Here is a 20101-nt window from a genome sequence, read left to right on the forward strand (position 1 = left end):
GTCAACGCACAAAAAAACTGTTGATACATTTTAGTTCAAATCTTAAACACAACCAAGCTCAAGCAATTTCAGTCAAAATTGCATGTGAATGCTGAAGCTGAACTGAAACGTAGAGTATCCTTGAAGTGTGTTAACTATGGATCAAACCAGCAACCAGGTTGTGATAGGACCACGCTATGACCTGAGTCATGCCACCATGCACACAAAAAGAAAGTTACAGGTGAATGTTAAATGGAAAATTAATTTTCACCAATAGGAGGCGACATTGAAATTGTCCATTTTGTTGAAGGATTACACAAGGACTGAGGATCGAACCAGCAACCACCGTTTTGGGAGACAAGCAATCTACCATTACCCTGAAGAGTATTTAGAATGCTACAGTAATGGAAAATGGAAGATAATTTTTCACGCGTAGGGGGCCCCAAATAAATTGCCCATTAATTTTTAAATGTCACAGAAAACATGAAATTACAGTAAATAAGCCATGAAAATAGAGATCAGGGTTTCTGCAACATGTAATTGAGCGTGGCGCACTGCCACAACAAAATAAAGCCGCCACACCTTAAAAATGAGGGTTTTTAAAAAACAAACAAACTTGAAAACAATATTATGTGATATATTGCATGAATGGATATACTGTGTATGTTATATAGATACATATATAGATTATTATTTTCACACACATTGACCAAAATTAATTTGAAAACAATTTAAAATATCATAAAAATCTTTCACTGCGCTTTATTTTGATGAACAACAAAAGGAATCGCCTGTCTGCCCTGTTGGCACTTGTGCATGTGTGACAGTACGTATTGACGTTTATTATTGAGAGAATTTAAAAAAAAAAAAACAGTGGCTGCACGGCGGCCACACAGTCAGGATATCTGGAAGATCTGGATTCAAATCGCCGTTCGGCATCTCTGTGTGGTGTTTGCATGCTCTCCCCGTGCGTGGGTATTCTCCGGGTAGTTTCCTACCTCCCACATTCCAAAAACATGCACGTTAGTTTAACCGGCGCATGAACGTGAGTGTGAATGGTTGTTTGTCTATTGTGCCCTGCAACTGGCTAGTGACCAGTCCAGGGTGAACCCTGCCTCTCGCCCAGGATCAGCTGGGATAGGCTCAAGCCTGCAACCTGCAAACCTAATGAGGATTAAGTGGCATAGAAAATGAATGAATGAAAAATAGTCCGTACCGTGACAGCTCGTCACAGTCTAAGCCTATCTATGCCAGCATGTGTGATCGCTCACGTTTCAATCTCATTGGACTTTCTCTCTGGCGGCAGTTAGCTAGCTTGTTTTGACCCACGGGAAAGCTACAAGTGGCTATCACGTTCGTAGGATACATGCTAGCTTAGTTTTTTAAAGTGTCACTAGTGTCAATCTTGATCTCTTGTTACCATTATAATACTTACGGCTTGTCTTCAAAACACTAGTTGTGTGTCTAAGTTGTTCAACATAAACACAGCTTTAAGATAGTGATGCTATCATAGCGGTCTCCAACAGGTAGCTCGTAAGCTAGCAGTAGTTCATCAGCTGATGTTCACTAGTTCGCCAAAGAATATTTGCTTCACCTTCTTCTTCTATTAAAATACGACTCCTGGGTTTATACTGTTTATACAGATGTCTATAACAAAACATTTAAATTGTTATTTTAAAATATATTATTGAACAATTCATTTCCCATGTATTCGTATTACTCTAAAACAGGCATCAAATGAAATTAAGGGTTGTGTCAAATAGTACATTTAGTACTTTTGTACTAGTCACATAGTACTATTGGACTAAATATCGTAGGCCAGGTAACTAAAGGAGGCTCGACATTTTAGACCCTCGCTTTAAGTGTTCTCAGCAATTTGCCATTAACAGTTTTGCAATGTTCTCAGTTGGTGTTCTGTTGGTTGTTGAAAAAAGTTAAATAAATAAATCATAAAAATTGTTATTTGTAATCATAAAAAAAAACTTCAGACAACAACATAGGGGCGGCAGTCCACCCTCCCATGCAGCCCACTATCACAGCTAGAGGAAACCCTGGATATTTCACTTACATTTCTGTATTCAAACAACAAACTGCATGCATTAAAGTGTAAAAAATGTTATTATTAAAACTGCGGCTCATACTTCACGATATACAGTGCCTTATGACCAACATTTATGCAATGGTTCTGATTGATTTTCCATCAGATTCACAATTGCTTGTTTGTCATTCATAGATAACCCTCTGGTTTTCATGTTGTTTTCACCTCTAAATGCAGTCTACACGGGAAAAACTTACCCAATCTGAAAGTGAGCGTAGACATTCAGTGCCATTTGTTGATTAATTAAGTAACGCCATAGGACACCTGTGGGCAACAAAGCACACACACATCAGTCATATGTTCCAATGCTTTTGCTCACATGAAAAATGGGTGGGTTCAAACAAAAGGTGCTATCTTCTAAGTTGTGAATTTGATCCATATGTAAAACACCTGGAAGTAAAAGCTGAAAAGTTGCTCTCTGGCCTTATATTCATCTTTTGATGTCAACGCCAAAGCAAAAACAAAGAAATTGGCCTCGTTCCAATACTCTAACAGGGCACTGTATCCACACTGAGGTGTCTTGTGATTGCCTTTCAAAATAAAATGATTTCAAAATAAAAGTTCAACATCATATGCGCACTGATTAAGATTATATATGTTTTTGACATACCGTCTGTGACCCACAGCAGCCAAGAGCAGATAATCATGGGTTTAATGCACCAAAAAACAATTATGCAGTCCAAGTTAAAAATTGTGCCGCCCTGATGTCAGCTTTTTATTATAGTGACAATAACAAAAAACACAAGACCGCATATCACTCAGACTTTGCTGTGTTGGTGTAACAACTGTGATTTCCCACATAATCAGTAATCTTAATGTTCCAAAACAAAGCTTCACAAACATTTACAAACCTCAGCCTTGACCCGAGCTGCAGTTTAAGCAGCTTTGCTCAGGTTTCGATTTATTTTCTAAATATTCATGCATTGCGGCTTTGGCAGACATTTTTTTTCTGCTCATTTTTTTCTCTGTAAAGATGGCAGCCTAATCCTGTTTTAACTGGACTGGAATAATATTTTGATATTAAGCATGCAAAATCAGTGAGTCAAGAGCTTGAATCTTGGACCTTAAAAACCAAATGAGGCGCATCGTATCCAAAATTTCCTCTGGTTTAAACAAAGTATAACAAAGCCCTGCATAAAAACAACAAATTACAGTCTGATCTAATGAGATTTGACAGACATATAAGGATAAACCTGGAACTTGGGATGGGAAATATCTACAAATGTGCATTTTCACATACAGATTAAAATTAAATCATGACAGCCATCTTTTTCTGTTCACAGTGGTTTTAAAATATATTCACCTACTATAAAAAAAAAATGCATAGAAATCACAAGACCTACAAAAGTCTTATGGGGAAATCCAAGTGTCCATCATAAATAGCATTATTATGAAAATCGGGCACAGGAAGTTGCACAAAAACAAACCAAACCATGTGCATAAAAACATCATCTCCCTGGTGGAGGCAAAAAGTGTGTAAAGTTCCTGTGTGGCTCATAAAAAAACTGCCTCAGGAAGCAGTATACAATATAGTTGCCATAGCAACAAAGTATCCCCCTGACTGCCTACAAATGTTATTGAAGTTGAGTCTTTCATTACTGACATCCCACAGCACAGTTGATGTTAATTAAAGGATTCACCTCCATTATATAAGATAGGAGAGAGCTGTGGCTAGTGAGTATAACTACTGTACGGTGCCTACTGGCAATATGACGACATGTTTTCATAAAACCTTTTTCAACACATGGATTTGAAAGGGTCACCCACAATGTCTCGTGTGCCACAGCCTCTATGTGGCTGAATACAGGCGCTGCTATTCTTTTCCGCAAGCTGCTTGATTAGGTTCAGTAAAGCTACCTTCATTAGTGGAGGGTCAGCGGTTGTGTGCGAGTTACGTCTTCATTCGCCACTAATGGCGCGTGACGATGGCCGCCATGCTAAGTCAACTCTGACAAGGAGGACCGGCTGAGCACATGTCCACATCCATGCACAGCATGGATAACAACAGTTACAGTATACACACTCAACAGCCACTTTATTAGGTACACCTGCACAGTCTAATAAGATCCGTATTAGAAAGTGCGCCTTGCAAAGATAGTGCTCACATTTTGATGGATGTTTAATTGCCTCATCCTAATCCGTATCTACTGGACTGCATAACAATCAACCAATCATACCATCAATACACTTAAGGTCCACAAGGCAACTTTTTGACAAATTTGGAAATTAAAATTGTCTTTAGGGATTAAAATGTTTAAAAATTATAATAATAATAGTTTATAACCAAGACGGGATATATACACACACACACACACACCGTGTTCCAAATTATTATGCAAATTATATTTTTCTCTTATTTTGCTAAATCGCCAATATAAATTACAGTCATCATAATTTTCAAGTCATCAACCTTTAGCGTACAATTTGAATGTTACTGAACAAATCTCACAATGATAACAGCATTTTTTAAATGAAAAATAGAAACTGAAAATGCAGTGTTCCACATTCTATGCACAACAGAGTTTCAAAGCATTTCACCGGTTCTTAAGAACCGAAAATGGTCATTTGTTGAATTTGCAGCATAAGGAGGCCATATTCACTGAAAGCAAAAGCTATTTCAATCACTAACATTTTAAGAGGCCAAGTTACATGTCAACATAAGATCCCTTCTTTGATATACCTTCATAATTCTTACATTGAACTATGAGTTTTTGGAGCGTTTCTGCATGAATTGTTTTGCAAGATGTCAGAATAGCCTCCCACAGCTGCTGTTTTGTTGTGATCTGCCTCTCACCCTCATATTTTTTGCTTGACGATGCCCCATAGGTTCTCAATTGGGTTGAGGTCAGGGGAAAAAGGGGGCCAAACCTTGAGTTTCTCTCCTTTTATGCCCATGTTTCTTATGTTCTTGTTCTTTTTCTTGTGTTTTCTTTCTTTTCTTGGGAGAATGAACAGAATAAGAATTTCATTGCATAGTATAACTGCCTGTTTTACTATGCATATGACAATAAAACTCTTGAATCTTGAATAACAGACAATGACAGAGAGGTAGGTAATTCCTGGCATCGTGAGACGGTGCATTGTCATGCATGAAGGTCATTTTGCTACAGAAGGTGCGGTTCTTCATATTGTACCATGGAAGACAGCGGTCAATCAGAAACATACACTACTTTGCTTAAGTCATTTGGACACACCTTCAATGACCATAAAGGGTCTACCAGCTCTCTCCCAATGATTCTGATCCAAAACATGACTCAGCCACCTCCTTGCTGTCATCACAGCCTGGTTGAGATATGCTGGCCATACTCTACTTCATCCATCCGGACCACCCAAGGTTGCACGGCCCTCACCAGTAATCAGGATTGTTTGAAAATTACTGTAATCGTCATGTATTTGCTGGCCCGCTGCAACCGTTTCCGCTTATTATGCCTTTATCAGCACAATCCCGGCTGTCGTCTGAATCAGCCACAAATTTCTTCACCGTACCCATTTTTTTGTGAATTATTGAATGTTTTCATGTCTTGTCCACGGCATTGCAATATTTGTTTTATATTTTATTTTTCTTTCCCATATTGCTTGAACTCTGTGGCATGCTTAATAATGTGGAACATCATTTTTTAGTAGTTTTCTTTTAATTGGGTTCACCTGGCACACTAATTATGACAGTTGTCTGAGATTGATATCAGTAATCCAAAGAGCCCCAAGACACAATGCCATCCAAGAATTTCATTGACAAACAAAACATTTTATGTTTATGATACTAAAATCCTATTTGTATAATAATTTGGAACACGTTGTTTATATATACAGTACATATATACACACACGTTGGCCAGACCGTTTTGGGCTAGGGATGTCCCGATCAACAATTTTTTGGCTTCCAATCCAATTTTTTTTTAGTCTTGTGATCCGATGACAACACAAACATACAAATATGAATTTGTGGAATTGAATATGGTAATGAAAATAGCTCTTCAAAGCATAAAAAAAAATAATGCAACCAAAGTATTGCTGAATTTACTTTTTTATTACACAGCATGGCCAACAATATTGTTTGGCTTTTGGAACAAACCTCTGTGAGTCAGGCCCCTAATCCAATAAGTGAGTCAACAATAGTCCATCCAATAAAAGATAAAATTGGAAAAAATGGGTGTGCAAAATACTTTTAGGGTAGGATTAATCATTTCACATACTGTAGTTATAGATCAATTTGTGGTGTGATTTAGAATATATGACTTTTTTTTAACAAACTCGGAATGCCATCTGAAGTCCATTTTATTTTTCCCAAATTACGTTTTTTTTAGAATTCCATTTTTCACCTTTTCCGCTTATTTTACCAACATAGAGTGTGTACTATTTGGGTTAGTAAATAAAATACAAAAAAACCTTACATTTACTGATGCAATACATCATTGGCCCATTTTGTCCAGTAATTGAGAAATGGATGTAACTTGGCTAACTTTTGTAATGGGATGTCAGCCTCAGCACATATTGCTACAACATCTTCAACAAAGTCTCATGCCCGCGCTTGTGATTAAGGAAGATGTAGTCACAGATGTCGATCCAATCGCGTTATTAATGTAAGATTTTTATGACCCCCTTATTTTGTTTACACAATTAGACAAATCTGACAGAGAACACTCTCATTTTGAAGGCCATGCAGAGCCGTCCAAAACTGCTTTCAGGTCTCAGTTGCAAATGCGCAAACCTCATAATGTGACACGTTGGTATCATTTCATTTACACCGTAACAACATTTATAGGTCAGAAAAGAGGAAAAGCATAATAGGTCCCCTTTAAAGCGGTAAAACACAACCTGCTGAAAATATACTCCTCCAGCCTGATGTGTGTGTGTGTGTGTGTGTGTGTGTGCGCACACACACACACGCACACAGATGCACTACTTAACTAAGGTAATCCCAGTAGCTTCCATTCACGCTACGTAACAGAGGAGCTACGGAGCCGAATATCCAACGTCCAGAGTGAAACTAACTTCACCACGATACACCTCAGACATCTCTGCACTGTTACATTTTCTTCTTCTTGCGAGTGGCGGGAGTCACGTGGCAACCAGCTTTGAGGCGCATAACTGCACCTACCATGTTGGAGGGTGGCTCGGAGCTACGAACGTTATACGGCAACCGGATCGGCCGGATCTTGTGGCGGAAGCCAATATTAGACAATCTTCAAAATACAGCGGATCGGCAGCTGATCCCAATCCTGAAGATCGGATCAGGACATCCCTAGTTTGGGCATCTTTGTATGGAGTTTGCATGTCCCCGTGTGTGGATTTTCTCCGGGTACTCCGGCTTCTTCCCACATTCCAAAAACATGCATGTTAGGTTAATTGGAGAATTTAAATTGTCCATAGGTATGAATGTGAGTGTGAATGATTGTTTGTCTATATGTGCCCTGTGATTGGCTGGCGACCAGTCCAGGGCGTACCCTGCTTGTCGCCCGAAGTCAGCTGAGATAGGCTCCAGCATGCCCCCGCGACCCTAATGAGGAGAAGCGGCATAGAAAATAGATGGATGGCGATTTAGTTGGCCTTATGCTCTGCTAAGTTTCTTTGTAGTAGTAGCAGTAGTAGTGGTGTCATTGTTTGGAATGGTATAAATAGCATCATGGTTACCTTATCTCGCTATACAAATGTGGGGAAATATAACAAACAGCTCTCAGTGATCATGCATAACATAACACTTCAGGTAAAGCTAATGTAAGTCAGGCTGAGGCCTAATGTAAGGCTCCATTGGCCCAGAGCACCATTCTGGTGCATGGCCCAGTCTCGTGAATTTCTGTAGCCCACCAATTAGACGTAACTGCTGACTGGACTGTTTTATTTAACCACTAAAAAAGTTGTGCATCAGACATTCGAAAATAACTCGAGACGTCTGTTTTCTATGAGCGACCTTCTGCCGTCATAAAACGCGCCAAATGTGAGAAGCGTCGCCGCAAGAGGTTTCACTAAGATTTACATATTGAAAAAAAATCCCTCCAAACTATAATTCATTCAGAAAATAGTTTGAATAGCACACAACAAAAGACTTCTTTAAATTTGCTCTGTGAACTCGCATATATCAGTTTGAAAGGCATATTTCACATAATTGCAAGTAATGCACATTGAACACAACACGAACATTTGGAGGGAAGACTGACACAACCTGAGTGTTAGCTTGCAAGCTAGCTTCACAGACACATACACTTGTAAAGCTTATCAAAGCCACCTTACAAACAAACTTTACCAGTTAGTTAATAAATAAAAGTACAGTACAAATAAACACATGCATGAACTTACAAAGATGAGATGAGGTCCATGAGCTGTGTGGTGGCATCCAACTACCTCTTCCTGGTTCAGCAAACAGGAAGTGATGCGTTACAACCAATTTTAATGGAATATGCTGCATTCAGGACTACTGGTAAATCAGAAAGATCACACTTAGAGCTTATAGGATCTGACCTCAAAGCTCTCCAGTAAACAAAAAACATGGAAGACGACCACAATAAGCTATTTTTTGTTTTTTGTGAACATATCGTACATATGCTATTTATATATTTAACATTGGTTGCCAGCAGTTCTAAGAATGAGCATAATACTTCTTGAATGCAGCAAAGACCATGCTATCACAAATCTGTGCTTGACATTACCACAACTCGAGTTTAATCTACAGTATAAATAACATGGAAAAACATAGTTTCACAGAGCAAAAAAAAAAAAAAAAAATTTGGTTTGCCTCAGCAGAACGTGATATAAAATCTATTACATTGGAGAAGTGCAGAGTTACAGTGTATATGTAAAATGTGGACAAAGAACACGATAGCGCTTCTTGGAGACACACACTCGAAAAGAGGCGTGGACAAACACAGCTCATTAGCGTTAAAGCTATAGACATACAAAAAGCCATGTTCCCAGTAGGGCTTACTAAAAGCACTTGTAAATTCCAGCATCAAGGATAAATCACTTGAGATGCATTTAAAATGGTTGAAAAATATGTTTAATTTATTCAAATGTACTGTTTTATTTAATTTCTTAAAAATGATGTGCTTTATGCCACAAAAGTAGAATGACCTGCATTACGGATCCGACAGTAGGTGACAAGAAAAGCTAGGGCCCACCATGGTAACCACTAATGTAAGGCAGGAACACTTCCTGTGCCAGTGCACATACTCCACTGTCATTTAGATTTGCAGCCCGTTTACTTTAAGTGGAGGTATGGCTTACATTCCCGTCAGCTCGACGGTGTTCCGTTTGTTGAGCCTCGCTTGCCCTCGTGGAAGGAAAGACACCATATGAACGTGACAAATGACTTGAGACAACGTGTTGTGGTCTGTCAGCAGCTATCATGTGACCCACACAAAGCGTGACTCATATGAAAACATTCCGCCTGAACCCACTCATGTATCTAGCATGATGACAAGATGACACAACAAAATGAAGACGCCGGCTTTATTGTGATGGATCGTCAAATGGCTGCGGCAAATTCATCATGACACTATAACAGGCGAGGAGGTCATGGCAGCCTTCTTTTTTTAAGGTTTTGGTATGTTCACTATGTGCGAGTCTGGTGAGAGTCAATAATATTAGCATTAGACTGTGTTTACAGTGAGGTTACGAGGCCACAAAAAAAAGTATGCTCATCTCTCAGCAGAGTGGAGGTGAGGCGCGTGTGTGCTCGACGAAGGCCACATGGCAGGAGCCCCGAACGCAGCACGCTCCATTCGCATCCTCTAGGTGCCACAAAAGAGGTGCTCCAGTTCCCAAGCAGAATCTGAAAAGGTAAAGACCCCGGACACCAACGAGCTAAAACAAATATTGATGAATGTGTGGCTCTATTTGATGTTTTCTACCATGTATGCAGTGTTAATCTTTGACTTTAAAGGTATACAGTAATCCCTCGCCCCTTTGCACTTTGAATTTCGCAGCTTCACTCTATCAAGGTTTTGCAAAGAGATATGAATTAATAAATCATCACTGTTTCATGGTTGAATACAGCCTATTATTAGTAAAAAAAAATGCTTATTTAACCAAATTGTACTTTTTTTTTTTTTTTTACTGAATTAAGCATTTTCAAGCAATGGCTAAATTAACTAAAATACAAATATAAGGCATACTGAAGACGCATTCGAAGACGTTGTGACGATATGTAGTAATCTATAATGGTCAGTAGGCGTCAGTCATGTTACATTGATGAGACAACAGCCACCACATTATGTACCGTCCAGAACAGGAAGTAAAAAAGAACAACAAGAAACTATCCCAATGCTAACATGAGAGTCTATATTATGTCTTATTTATGTCTAATAGTTATTTTCTCTAATCATGTCTGCTACATTGGATAATACAAGTGAAAAGATGTCTAGAGGGCTCTAACAATGTTAAAAAGCATATATGGGTGTTCTGTTATCCATCCATCCATCTTCTATGCCGCTTATCCTCACTAGGTTCGCCTATCCCAGGTGATTTTGGGCGGGAGGCGGGGTACACCCTGGACTGGTCGCCAGCCAATCGCAGTGCACATATAGACAAACAACCATTCACACTCACATTCATACCTATGGACAATTTAGAGTCTCCAATTAACCTAACATGCATGTTTTTGGAATGTGGGAGAAAACCGGAGTACCCGGAGAAAACCCACACACGCACGGGGAGAACATGCAAACTTCTCCTGACTTTGTGACCAACATGCTAATCACTAGGCCACCGTGTACTTTAAAAAAAAATCTAACCTCACGTTGCAGCAACGTGGACCATAATGGCTGTGATTGGTCGGCTTTCAGAATATTATTTCCTGTGGGTACACGTTGTGTTAAAAGTGTTTACAGGCCACCTTTCCAAAAGACTTCGGATCCAAGTCAACATTGGAAATAAAAACGGCTGTTCTACCACTGGATTAGATCCAATAACGCTGTCTGTTTCTCCTTTGTTGAAAAAGATGAACAGCCATCAAGTGTCATGGTTGCTCACTGAGTTAAGTCACCGGAAAACACTGCCCCTAGTGTTACAGCAGAGAATTACATGGCTCACTTTTGCATAATAAAATAATCCCATATTGAATCCTATCCTTTAAAATAAGCATCTAAAAATGGTCTCACAACAATTTTTGAAGACCTCACAGAGACTTGTCATGTGTAACCATGAGTCACATGATGACGGGTCTTTGACTGTTTAATTGGAAGTGCCAACCATTTGAATGCATGAGCGTTTAGAGTAGACCGACGCCCCCCCCCAGGGCATACGCAGCATAATAAACCTACCTGACAGAGCCCGCCAACTGCGTTGTCACGGGTGTCAACACGCCTGCTGGGTCTGACGCCTCCTGTCAGTCCCAGCAACACAATGTGTACTGAGAGGGATGACAAGAAGAGATTATTATCACTATTATTACAAATGACACTTTCACTGAGGGTCAATAGCGTCTGTCAACACAACCCGTGGTGTTAGGGGTGACTAAATGTGAATTTTATGCACCTTGTTGGTTTAACATTGAATATTCCAAGTTATAAAACATACCTCAGTCACATTCAATTATGCTCAGATTCTAGTGTAATAAAGGGGTGGAAAAAAGCCTCCTCTTAATGTGTAAATGTGGCAAGTCCACTATTTTTCCTACTTGCGGAGAATGCTTCTTTTGCCTGCTCGTTTGGGGTATAGCTTTGTTTTTCTTTTGTGCCTCAAAACAGTGTGAACATGAGGATATTTCATGAGGAGTCACCCAGACTTGTACAAAAATTGACTTATTAAGACAGCCACAGGCCTGGAACTCATGACCTTTAACCTTCATCTACAACAGCACAAGGGGGAAAAATGGTGGAAAAAGATGGGACTGTGCTATTTGTGTACAGTGACGATTTTGATAAGATGTGAAATGTACCTGTGACCCTCGCTGTGTTTACTGTTTTCTTTTTTTCCTAAATATTAAAAAAAAAGCCAGCCAGAAGCCACTCTTATTTTGGTGACTGAAAAAAATTTGACGACAAAGTTAACACATTTTCTGTATTAACTTCGAAATAATGACTTTTCATAAACTGTAAGACCCATCGTTTGGTTAAACCAACCAAAAGCCTAAATTATCACACAATGTTTGCAAACACATGTATGTTAGATGTAGAAAAGACTTGAAGTTTTTGTAAAAAAAAGGTTGCAAAAACATGTACAATGTTGTCATGGTCTACAAAATAACGTGTGCTAAGTGATAACTGAATGAACAACAAAATTGTTTACAAAAAGTGCATGTTCGGCTCATTGAAGACACTACATTTCCATCTATGCTTACGAAAAGCTTCATGGAATACTTGAAGTTTACAGAAACATGTATGATGTTGTCAATGTTTTCGAAGACATGTATGTTACATCCATTACACATTCAAAATCATGTAAAAATGTGACAGAAATGTACAATGGCTTTATTGAAGACTGAGGTATACGAGTATACGGCGAAAGTGGCTCAACAAACTCGGGCTTTGTGCTCAAGATGCAACTCGACAACATCCGCAATCAGACTTAATTGGTCCCTCGATGGTGGTTATCAACTTACTTTGTCAAGTCCGGTTTTTGGCTTTGCGCTCAGTGCTCGTTCACATGAAAGGGGGCGTTTGACGTCATATTATTCTACTACTGCTGAAAGGTGAAGCGATCCCAGTCGCTGTATTTTACAAAAAATGAGTAAGTAATTATTATGGAGCGTTATGAGGAGTTCCCAAAAGATTAGGACTGGTAAAAGCAACACTGTCACTGCCAATACAGCAAGGAAGGACCACTGACAGAATAATGCTGAGCAAGTAATGGGCAAGTTAACAGTAAATTGGAGCAAAAACTTACATTTATTTTAATCTTTGAAGTATGTCTTCTTGTTGTATCTCGTTGTGACCACTAGAAGGCAGTGTTGAGGTGATGTTTACGTCTGCTAACGTTGGCCTAATTGATATTTCATACTGCATTTTATTCCTGGTGCTCGTGTGAGCATATCTTGCACAGTCCCTCGTCTATGTATCTGTCTATCATATCTATCTGGCTTATAGATGGATAATATCATCAGGGAATTATCTTTTTTTTCTATTTTTTTTTCTCCGTGTCCCCTCGGGAACCTCGTAGCTTCTCAATAAATGGTGATGCCATCTCCCAATTAGTTAAACAGTGAAACAGTGGCACTTTCGTAGCTGATTTTAAGTTGTTAACCTGGTCCCGACCAGGTTATGAGTTTAGCCTAAGTTACCATGGTGATAGAGCTGCTTTACAAGAGCGATACCGTCGCTGAACACGCACAAGTCCGGCTTTCAACTCAACACAGCTCGCTAACCCACTAAACTCGCTTCACACAAGACCCCCTGAGTCGTCTTCCAAAAACACAGAAGCTCGGTTCACTGAAGAGTCAGGTGTGAAGGTGAGTGTCAATGGTTGGACAGGTTATCAGTCCAGGGAGTGCCCGGCCTCTTGCATCGTGTCAGCTGGGATAGGTTCCAGCTTTCATGTGACCCTGAACAGTTGAGGCAGTAAAGCGAATGGATGGATGGGTATGACTAAAAGTGTGTTGGTGTCACCCACAGGCGGTGTGCCCATGAGGTCGTCTATGCTGGTCCTGTTGCTTTTCTTCAGTGCCCAGGCTGCGGCCGCCGTCGGGGAGGACTTGGGCGCCGCCGCCACCGCACACCAACAGGCTCCAGGTGACTCCGTCCCAAGAGTGGACCCTAAACTCTTCAACAAGCGGCGCAGACTATCCCCCAGGGTGCTCTTCAGCGTTCAGCCGCCCGACGTCGAGCCGACGGGCTCCCATGGCGAGAGGAGGAGCCGGCGGCGAGCGGGCCAGCCTCAAAACCGGGGTGTGTACTCTGTGTGCGAGAGCGTCAGTGTGTGGGTGGGCAACAAGACCAAGGCCACAGACATTTCCGGGAATGAGGTGACGGTGCTGCCGGACGTCAACATCAACAATGTCAACAAGAAGCAGTACTTCTTCGAGACCACGTGTCACAGCTCCCACGCAGGGAACTCGGGCTGCCTGGGCATCGATGCCCGACACTGGAACTCTCACTGCACCAACTCGCACACTTTTGTCCGAGCGTTGACTTCTTTTAAGAACCTGGTTGCTTGGAGGCTTATACGCATCAACGTGGCCTGCGTGTGCGTGCTCAGTCGCAAGTCATGGCGGCAGTGACGACGCAAAACACGGCACAAAGATACTACATGGGACATGCTAATAACGTGCAGAACCACTTCAAGACTTTTTTTTTACTTTCTGCACAAAGTAAATTATTAGTATTATGTCAAAGTATTGGGACTGCATGTACTGTGTATACGGCAGGCCTGGGTCAAACAGTCATTATACTTTCATGCATTGAAGTGTTTTATCGTGCAAAAAGTAACATTTGAAAACGATGCACATGTGACTACAAATTCAATCCAAAGCCAAAGATTGCGTAATGATGACTTGACTTAATATTTTTACGTAAATTCAGTTAATGTTGATGATGATTAACAAACAAAATGCAATTGATGTGAATAATATCAATGCCGGTTGATGCTTGTTTAGGTTGCTCGTGCACGAGCACGGACATGCGATGTATATACGTGACGTATCATCGTTTTCTCCTCTGCCAGGTATTATTGATAACCTGCATAATTGTACAAATGAGTATTAGGGCTACCGTGGGAACAAAACAATAATACGACAACGGAATTTTTAAAATCAAGTCGTAGATTGGGGAAAAAGGGAGAAAAAAATACATACTTGTATTGCTTTGCTATTTTCTTCAGCGTGGCCCTAATACTCTTTTGTATCATCAAAATAATGTCCTGAAATAATCCACAAAGTCAACAGAGTTGCACAAATGCAGCCACGTGATTTAGGCATGAGAGTACGACAGAGTGTTAGGGCCACATTGAAAAAAAAAAAATCGGAGATTTCGAGAATAAAGTTGTAAATTTACGAGAACATTACGTGTGATCGTGTCATACGTGTCAGAGGGAAAATAGAGCATAACTCTTCAGGAAGGAAGGAAACTTTCCTCTTGCTTCCGGCAAGCTTTTATTTATAACGTGGCAGCAAAACAGAGCAGTTAAGCACAAACAGATTCTCTTTTCCGCCCTCCTTACCCCGCCCCCACCAAATGCCCAAGGCCAAAGGTCACATACATCCCCCCTTTTCATAGCTGTCTCAGGCAATGCCTGCAACATAAAGTTACAAGTTTTTTCTCGTAAATTTGAAACTTTATTCTAGTAAATTTACGACTTTATTCTCGTAATACTACGACTTTCTTGTAAATGTACGACGTTTTTTTCTCGTAAATTTACGACTTTATTCTCGTAATACTACGACTTTCTCGTAAATGTACGACGTTTTTTTCTCGTAAATTTACGACTTTACAGTATTCTCATAAATGTACGACTTTATTCTCGTAAACCTACGACTGTATTCTCGAGATCTCAGACTATTATTATTTTTTTCCAATGTGGCCCTTATACTCCGTCGTATGAGAGGAATGGCCCAGTCAAATCAAATATGCTTTTTAATTATCACAATTCAGACATGAACTTAATACAGTAACGTGAAGACATTTGGTAGCCCTCTTTTTGGGTGATAATTTTACTTTTCCATTGTGAAAAAGACATGGGAATCTACTCACACTCTCTGGAATGTTTATGAATATGCAAGTATTTCAAATGTTGCTGGATTCAAGATGCAGTGTAAAAACCTGGAAGATGTTTCAGGATATTTGAATGATGCAGACAAGTAGAGAGTAGTTCAACAGAACACGGCTTTCCTCCAAAACGGCAGGTTTGAACTTGTCTTAAAAAGGCTTTGAGGCAGCTAAGCGGGCGGCAACACAGCAACCCTTGACAAAACACACTCATACAATAAGTGTTTCGAGCACTCTTTGGCCCAGGCCTGATATGAGAAAAACATTTGATCAAATGTTGATTATTTATTAAACACTTACATACATAGTGTGTGTTTCTTGAATGTATGGAGTCCAGTCTAGTTCAATCACGCGAACATAAAAGATGTTTTGAACTAGAATGTGGGGAAAAAACCAATACAAAAAAAACATATGGCTTCAATTTACTGCAATTTTAACTTCTTTCCACTCTTCATAGTATAAGGAACACCAGAATAAAATTTCCCATAAATCAGCTTTGGCTGTAGAAGGTAAATAATAACTTTTTCTATGTTGGCAGTGATTTCCAGTTGTTGCACAACATCTAGTAAAGAAGAGTGCTGAGGCAATTATAATTTTTATTAGTTTGTCACATTTTCAGTTGTAAATAAATAGGATAATAAAGAGGGGGTAGTGAAATAAATACAAAGATATTGTTGGGTTATATTTGTTGTGGGGTGCGAATGCCAAATTTGCACCAAATTTAAAACACAACACTGACCTCTTGCGGAGAAACGACGTCACAACGCGTCGTCAGACCACTCGACTAGTCCTGATAAAAGGGTCAAAAACTATAACTAACTAAACTAGAAAGAAAGAACCGCTTCCGTATGGTTTACAAACATGTGGAAACCTATCGTGTTCTAAAGTTCAAAAGCCATTGATTTGTCATAATTTAGGTAAATTGGTACACGACGCATGATTAGCATTTGCCATCCTATACAATGAAGGTTTGTAGCATATGCGTCATGTGACTTTACGTTAGCTAGGAAAAAAGAATACTCATGGATTTTTCATCTCATTGTTCTTTTTTCTTAGACAGGGCTTGATAAATTACAACGCATGGAATATATTTTGATATTTTGGCAACCCCTATAAGAAACCAGCCTGTCATGCAAATGTATAAAGGCTATGAATGACAGTAGGCGGTATATTTATCTGATCCTCTGCTCTTCCACAACATACAAGTACTGCAGCGTGCAGAACATACTGAAGGCAGTCTTGTGATGTGCATTGATGACACCCCGGCAGGTCGCTGTTTGCTGCCTACATTAGTTGATCATTGTACAAATGATGGCTAGCGGAATCAGAGCGATACCATAACCCAACATGGAGCCAAAGAAAGTTGCGAGTGGCAGTATTTTGATAAAGAAGGTGAGAAACTCTACTGAATTCAAGAAATAACTCTTGACAAAACAGGAAGATGGTGTCCGTGTGGTGTCTCGTTATCACATCTTGTCTTTGGGATGAGTAATCTTCAGTGAAGGTAAAGTAACCTTAAATGTTCATTTAGCCATTTCAGTTGTAATGTATATGCATTTCAAATGTAAAACAATCATTGTAAAACTATAAAAACGTGTTGTGTGTTAATATTTTTGAGGGTCAACCGCTGATGACATCATAGACGGGGTGGCATAACTTCCAGTTCCGGTTGCCAGTTTGTTCGCTAGCTGTCGCTACGCAATACATACCCAGAACGCAATCGGTTCAACTGGGTTCTACGCATGTGTAGAACGCATCTGCATCCGGTCGGCCCATTTTTCGACGGTCAAATGTTAGACGTGTAATCAACGCCGTCCGTCGGCAGCAAGCAATATACGCCTCCCTGCAAAAAAACGTTATTAAGATAGATAGAAATTTGAGAAATTACAACATAATTGATCGTTTTTTTTCTTACATCATATCCATAGTGCAAGTGGACAAAATATAAGCTACATATGCTTGTAAAACAATTTATTCTGTTAATATTATGACTTCATTGTAATATTTCGTAAAATTACTGCACTTCCTTACACTTCTGTTATTGTTTTTGTTAGTTTTCTTGCTTAATTGTATTTTTTAAATGTGTCGAATGCCGCAAATGGCCCCCGGGCCGCAATTTGGACACCGATGCTCTAGAATAATCCATCAATTCACTCTACTTATGGTTGTTTACAGTGAAACATCATGCATTTTATCTGTTTTATTCTATTTATTTATGTTTACGTTTACGCTACGTGCATTGCGTTTTTACGTAAGTCTTGGTGGATGTCATAAGACAATGCAAACATCTGCATGCTAACAAAGTATTTTAACAATCACTCATACAATAACCTCCCAATATATTACCTACGCTGTAAATGTACTTACTTTCATAAAGCTCCTTTCTATAAAGAAATTTAAGTTAATTCCTCTTGTTTATACATTCACACGCGCACTATGGGAGCTAAACAAGAGGCATGAACTTAAATTTCTTTGTAGAAAGGCGCTTTATGAAAGTAAGTACATTTACAGCGCAGCCTTGCCACATCCAATATGGCGGCGACGTTGACGTACGGCTGTTGTTGTTGAAGTATATACAGGATAACTTCTTATCATATCTACATGTGTTGGTTTAGAAAATATCAAAGTGGCCTTTGGCTCCTTTCATTTTTCAGTATGGGGCCCTCAGTGGAAAAAGTAAGGACACCCCTGTATTAGGGGTATGATAAATATCGAATATATATTAGGGATGCTCCGATCAGGGTTTTATGCCGCCGATTCCAATATCGATCATCCAGGACTGAAATCGTGCGATACCGATCACATGGATCAATTATACATTTTTCAGTTTATTCATGATGAGTGCTATTGGCCAGGGGTGCCGTGTAAAGGGGAAACGTCAGGACAATTCCAAGGTTTGGGTTACAATGAACCAATATGACAATGATCCATATAATTAAAGGGATTTTGCATGGGTGTGATTCCTTATTGCATATGCACACGTCTGTGTCTTGCAAGGTTGCACATGCACTGCAGAGCTTGAAGCTACAGTACGTGCTAATGTCACTATTCACAAAAAATACCACAATCATGCCGGGATGCACTTTTTAAGCAGACGTGAAAGTGTTGCTCTCTTTAGACCAGTTAAGCTTTAAATTACAAAACAAAGGCCCTCAGCTGGTTTAACTTCTTTTTGCGGTGTTTTAAGTATACACCAGAGTCCATATTTCCATAACAAACAATGTGGGGGAGTACTGAATGCAGACTAAAAGTTGCCTTATAAGGTCTTCTTCCTTTGATTGACACTGTCAGAGAGACATTCATTGAGCATGTGGGGGTTTGCCTCGACTTTAGAGGGTAAATTCTTGGATCCTGCACCATCCACTCAGCCTAGAGCTGTCCTACCTAGTAGTGAGAATTAAGTGATGAAGCCTGCTCGTGCGTGCGTGGGTTTTCTCCGGGTACTCCGGTTTCCTCCCACATTCCAAAAACATGCATGTTAGGTTAATTGGCGACTCTAAATTGTCCATAGGTATGAATGTGAGTGTGAATGGTTGTTTGTCTATTTGTGCCCTGCGATTGGCTGGCGACCAGTCCAGGGTGTACCCCGCCTCTCGCCCGAAGTCAGCTGAGATAGGCTCCAGCATACCCCCGCGACCCTAATGAGGAGAAGCGGTATAGAAAATGGATGGATGGACAAGCGGCATAGAAAATGGATGGACGACTGGATGGATGGCGCTGCAACACTGCCTATGTCCACCAGAGGGAGCCAGAGGAGCCCAGAGGGAGGCTGATATCATCGCAGTTCCCTGGCAGGCATCAATGAATGCTTTGCTTTGACGCAATGCATTATGGGAAAATGAGCTTTGCAGACAACTTTAACACATACACAACAATGGACAGGCGATAGCACGCATTGATACTGTATGAACGGAGAGGAAGTAATGCCGAGCGATTTGTGACGTCTGATTTTTTTCAAGGAGGCACTTTTGTGATGCAAATGTATTACTCTTTTGAACGCATATTGTTTTGAGAAACCAAACTCTTTACTTAAGTGGCCCCAGCAACCAACCAGAACACAATGTTCCTCATCACCGAAATCCAACCAGAACTGGGCTCATGGGACCAAGTAGGGGTGTAAGTCACTCTTGATGTACTGCACTGCCGATGGGGATGCAGGAAGGGGGCAAACACTTTTTCACAACGCGGTATAACAATATATGAATATATATGATATGTTTGAATAACATGGCATATGTGTTAAAAATTTTAAATATAAATCTTAAATTTGAAAAATAAATCTCCATTACGTTAGTATCTATCCAATACTGAATGTTATCAATACTATCACTACAGACCTGATCAAAATCTTAAGACCAGTTGAAAAATTTATAGAATTTGCATTTTGCACATT

At 39.9% G+C, this 20101-nt stretch overlaps 1 protein-coding gene and 1 long non-coding RNA gene across 2 annotated transcripts in view; one reads left to right on the forward strand and one right to left on the reverse strand.

Moving 5' to 3' along the window:
- The window catches only part of LOC129186475 (uncharacterized), a 65295-nt gene that overhangs the window by 32100 nt on the left and 13094 nt on the right, over positions 1 to 20101 (reverse strand). Inside the window, exon 4 of the long non-coding RNA XR_008572244.1 lies at positions 2275 to 2341. This is a non-coding gene — a long non-coding RNA (uncharacterized LOC129186475). The remainder of the gene's footprint in view (positions 1 to 2274; positions 2342 to 20101) is intronic.
- Positions 13629 to 14225, forward strand: ngfb (nerve growth factor b (beta polypeptide)). The gene has a single exon (XM_054784779.1). It carries the CDS (start codon positions 13632 to 13634, stop codon positions 14223 to 14225), a length of 594 nt encoding a protein of 197 aa, XP_054640754.1. The 5' UTR covers positions 13629 to 13631.

The sequence above is a fragment of the Dunckerocampus dactyliophorus genome, chromosome 8 (genome assembly GCF_027744805.1).
Source record: "Dunckerocampus dactyliophorus isolate RoL2022-P2 chromosome 8, RoL_Ddac_1.1, whole genome shotgun sequence".
Classification (NCBI taxonomy): Eukaryota; Metazoa; Chordata; class Actinopteri; order Syngnathiformes; family Syngnathidae; genus Dunckerocampus; species Dunckerocampus dactyliophorus.